The following is a 3,604-nucleotide window of genomic DNA, read 5'->3' as shown; positions in this document are numbered from 1 at the left end:
AGGGGTTAAAATTTTGAATAATTATAAACATTATAAAATGCAAAATAATTCAGAGTTACTTAGATTTCTTCAAAATTTGCCCATTGCTATATTTGTACTAACATTAGATATAGACGATTTCGGAAATAGCATCAAAGCTCAGAATAAGTTTAGATTTGTTGGAATTGGTCACATTTGACACGAATTATGGCCTTCAAACGGCCAATGAAACCGTCTCACGCTGCTCGAATGTTGCTCTTGTCCATTCCCGGCGAAGCGTTTGCTTGAGGTGATCTATACTTTGGTATTTTTTAGTGCCAACCTTGCTTTCCAAAATACTCCAGACGCAATAGTCCAACGGATTGGTATCCGGAGATTTTGGTGGTCATTGTGTGCTGGAAATGACGAGAGGAACCTCATTTCGTAACCATTCTTGGGTGGCGCGTGCTGAGTGTCATGGTGCTGAGTCCTGTTGGGATGTCCAGGTCTGCGGCCGAAATGTTTGCTGCCCAAGGCTTTAATACACCCCCAGAATAATTTCGCGATAATCTTCGGCATTTATACGGATGCCACTGTCGATTAATACGAGCGGAGACCGACCATCGGCTGTTATGGCGGCCCACACCATCACCATGGCCGGCGCTTGAGTTCTGGTGGCGAACTGAAGGTGCACATTTTCAGCTGACCTCTTTAGCAAGTCAACACGATCATTTTGTTTGTTTACAAATTGCTGGACAAGAATGTTTTCTCATCGGAGAAAACCAAATTCGGCAGTTCACCACTTTCGGCCCAGCGAAGCAACTCTTTAGCTCTTTGAGCCTATTTTCTTTCTGTTGCGGTGTAAGTTCTTGCACTTTTTTGCAATTTCAATGGCTTTACCCCGAGCTCATTTTTCAATATTTGCCAAATGGAATATTGCGATATGTTCATATTGCGATATTTTCGGCCACTGCGACACGGGTTTTGATTAAATCGCTTCTTTACTTTTCGAACCATTTTTGCCGATGTTGCTGTTTTCTTCCGTCCACTTCCTTGTCGTCAGGCTACGCTACGAGTATCACGGTAACGAGCGATGTCACGAGACACAAAAGATTTATTCACATTTAAATGCTGGAGTGCTCTAACGATAGCCACTTGTGGTTTTCCAGCCAACTACAAAGAAATCACACTATCACGCTTGAATTCCGTCACGAATAACTTTTTTTCTGGAAAATTCTCACCAAAATGATTTTGTACGCTTGTAAACAATATAATCAGCTGTCACTGGAATAATTTTAACAGCAGTCGGACGTATAAGAAGTGAAAACAGTATGAAATCGGTTGCAGTTTTTTCATTTCACCCTGTATAGAGCCCTGAATTTACATGAAATAGTGAGGTGTTAGACAGAGCAAAAGGCAGAAAATTTTTAAAACTTTATAGATATTATATCCAAGATATTTGGTATCTTACACGGTACTATATGTCCAACATATTTCTCCCTATTTTTTAATGTGGAGACAGATGCTCTATCAGATTTAAAATTTCATGACGAGCTACATTCTCCAAAACAATAATAAATTTGCTTTAATTAAGCTATTGTAGTTTTTAGTTAAATTTGCTTCTTAAAAACTGGTCAATATCGGCAGGTATTGGGATAAAGAATGAAGATGCAATTTATACCTGCACCGATGAGACACTGTTTAATATACAAAACAATTTCCCACTGTCAACGCGAACAGCCGTTTAAATTATGTATGTCAGCAGATCCATTTATTCTGACTCTATGCTCCAAGTATCAGTGGTTGAATTAATAAAATAATATTTTTAAGAATTAAAATTTTTTTTAAAACTCGTTGTATATATATCTACCAAACAATATTTAACTTTTATTTATTTAACAACAAATTTATACTTTATAATTCCAAAAATTCCACGCCATCAGGCCTACAAATGCAAACTATATTTGGTTAACCATTTCAGCCCATCCGTGGTATTTGTTTTGGGTTTATATTCACATCCAATGTAATCAGCATATCCCAGCCTTTCGATCAATTTGAAAACATAACGATAATCCAATTCACCTTCTTGATCGGGCTCATGACGATGTGGTACTTGTGCAATTTGTATGTGTCCAATATATTTCGATAACTCTGTGAATCCATTTGCCAAATCACCCCTAATCAATTGTCTATGGAAGACATCCATTAGCATTTTCAAATTATCGCTTTTGACTTCATCCAGAACGCTGACAGCCAAGTCGTAACAATTCATAAAATATGAATGTACGGAATATTTATTAATTGGTTCGATTACACCCACCATGTTCTCTTGAGCCAACAGGTTGGCTGCATATTTTAAATTTTCGATGTAGGTTTTTAAATGCTCTTCACGTGAATGCTTTCCCACCAGGCCAGACATTAAATGTATCTTATTACACTGCAATTGCTTGGCCAGTTGTATGGTTTCGTTTAAATGCTCTTGAAATTGCTGCTCAGCTCCGGGAATACTTGTTGCACCCAACTGCAATTCATTGCTGCCCAAAGCAATGTTTAACAGCGATACTTGTATGCCAGTTTCCTGCTTTGCCTTTACCACTGCAGTTTCTTCTGATCTGGGATAGGGTATTTCCACTGCCCGAAAGCCAGCTTTATGGGCCAAACAAATTCTTTCGGATATTGTGCGAGCCTCTGTGAAAAGGAAGTTTAGATTTGCTGCAAATTTAAGAACCATTTTTCCCGTCTCGTAGCCACGTGATAATGCTATTTGAGTAAAGCAAACTGATTGTAAATAAAGTAGCGCTTCTTATGAGCTTATCTCTTGTTTATTTTCTTTTGTTTTAGTGTTAGAAGTGTGTTTGATAATGTTTTTTGTTCTTATTCGTCTTTCATGGAGGTCATTGAGAAAAAAGGTGGCTGCTGTTGTAAACAAGGTTCTTTTTGTACCTGTAAATACAAAAAAGTCATGATTACTTTGTTTGTTTTATGTTTTATAGGACATTAATTACAAACTATTTGTTTGGAATGCAGAATAGTATCGTTGTAAAAAAATTCCGGCTGTCGTTGCAATTGTAATTTCCGATTGGACAGCAATTGTAAATAATTTTGCACGGAATAAAATGGAATGAAACACCATACGTGTAACAGAGTTGCCGTTGCTATCAGATAATAGACAGCAATTGTTATGTTGCCACATAAATTTACAACATGTTAAATCGTCAAATTAAAAAAATATGTAATGAAAATATTATTAATGAGAAATTTCATACCACTCCCTGGGAGTAATCAGAATTGCATTTTTAGACATACTTATTGGAAAAAGACAAAGCTAGAAAAATATTCTATATATGAAAATATTAGTGTAGGAAATAGAACACATTATAAGGCAATTCGCATTTTCTCGAATTGCTTCCTAATTTTGCAAATCTCTTCTGCAGAATATTTTGACAATTTCTAACATTTTTAATTACTTTTCGTGTAATATATCCCTATTATATTTGTTATTTTCCAAATTTTTATTATCTGCATTTTTGCATTTTATGTTTCTAATGGGTAGAGAAAAACAAAAACCCACTAAAAATTCTGATTGTGACATAACGTTGCAACTCTCGTTTACTGATTTTGAGCCTTTGTACGGCCTAAAAACTTT

The 3,604-nt window shown here is 36.2% G+C and overlaps 1 protein-coding gene across 2 annotated transcripts; it reads right to left on the bottom strand.

Moving 5' to 3' along the window:
- Positions 1 to 1,819: 1,819 nt before the first annotated feature.
- LOC101889688 (putative hydroxypyruvate isomerase) lies at positions 1,820 to 3,085 on the bottom strand. 2 transcript variants are annotated; one of them, XM_059121653.1, is made up of 2 exons: positions 2,964 to 3,085; positions 1,820 to 2,901 (listed from the first exon to the last, which is right to left on the bottom strand). In XM_059121653.1, the coding sequence occupies exon 2, from the start codon at positions 2,687 to 2,689 to the stop codon at positions 1,904 to 1,906; it is 786 nt and encodes a 261-aa protein (XP_058977636.1). In that variant the 5' UTR covers positions 2,690 to 2,901; positions 2,964 to 3,085; the 3' UTR covers positions 1,820 to 1,903. The 2 variants fall into 2 exon arrangements, with proteins under 2 accessions (XP_058977636.1, XP_058977645.1); XM_059121662.1 differs by having other exon boundaries at positions 2,968 to 3,079.
- Between the last annotated feature and the right edge of the window lie 519 nt (positions 3,086 to 3,604).

Source organism: Musca domestica, unplaced genomic scaffold (genome assembly GCF_030504385.1).
Source record: "Musca domestica strain aabys unplaced genomic scaffold, Musca_domestica.polishedcontigs.V.1.1 1, whole genome shotgun sequence".
Lineage (NCBI taxonomy): Eukaryota > Metazoa > Arthropoda > Insecta > Diptera > Muscidae > Musca > Musca domestica.
This window is presented reverse-complemented; position numbering and strand designations above follow the sequence as displayed.

Bases quoted from the DNA above. Each gene is read 5' to 3' on its own strand.
- LOC101889688 (XM_059121653.1), bottom strand. From the start codon at position 2,689: ATGGTTCTTAAATTTGCAGCAAATCTAAACTTCCTTTTCACAGAGGCT.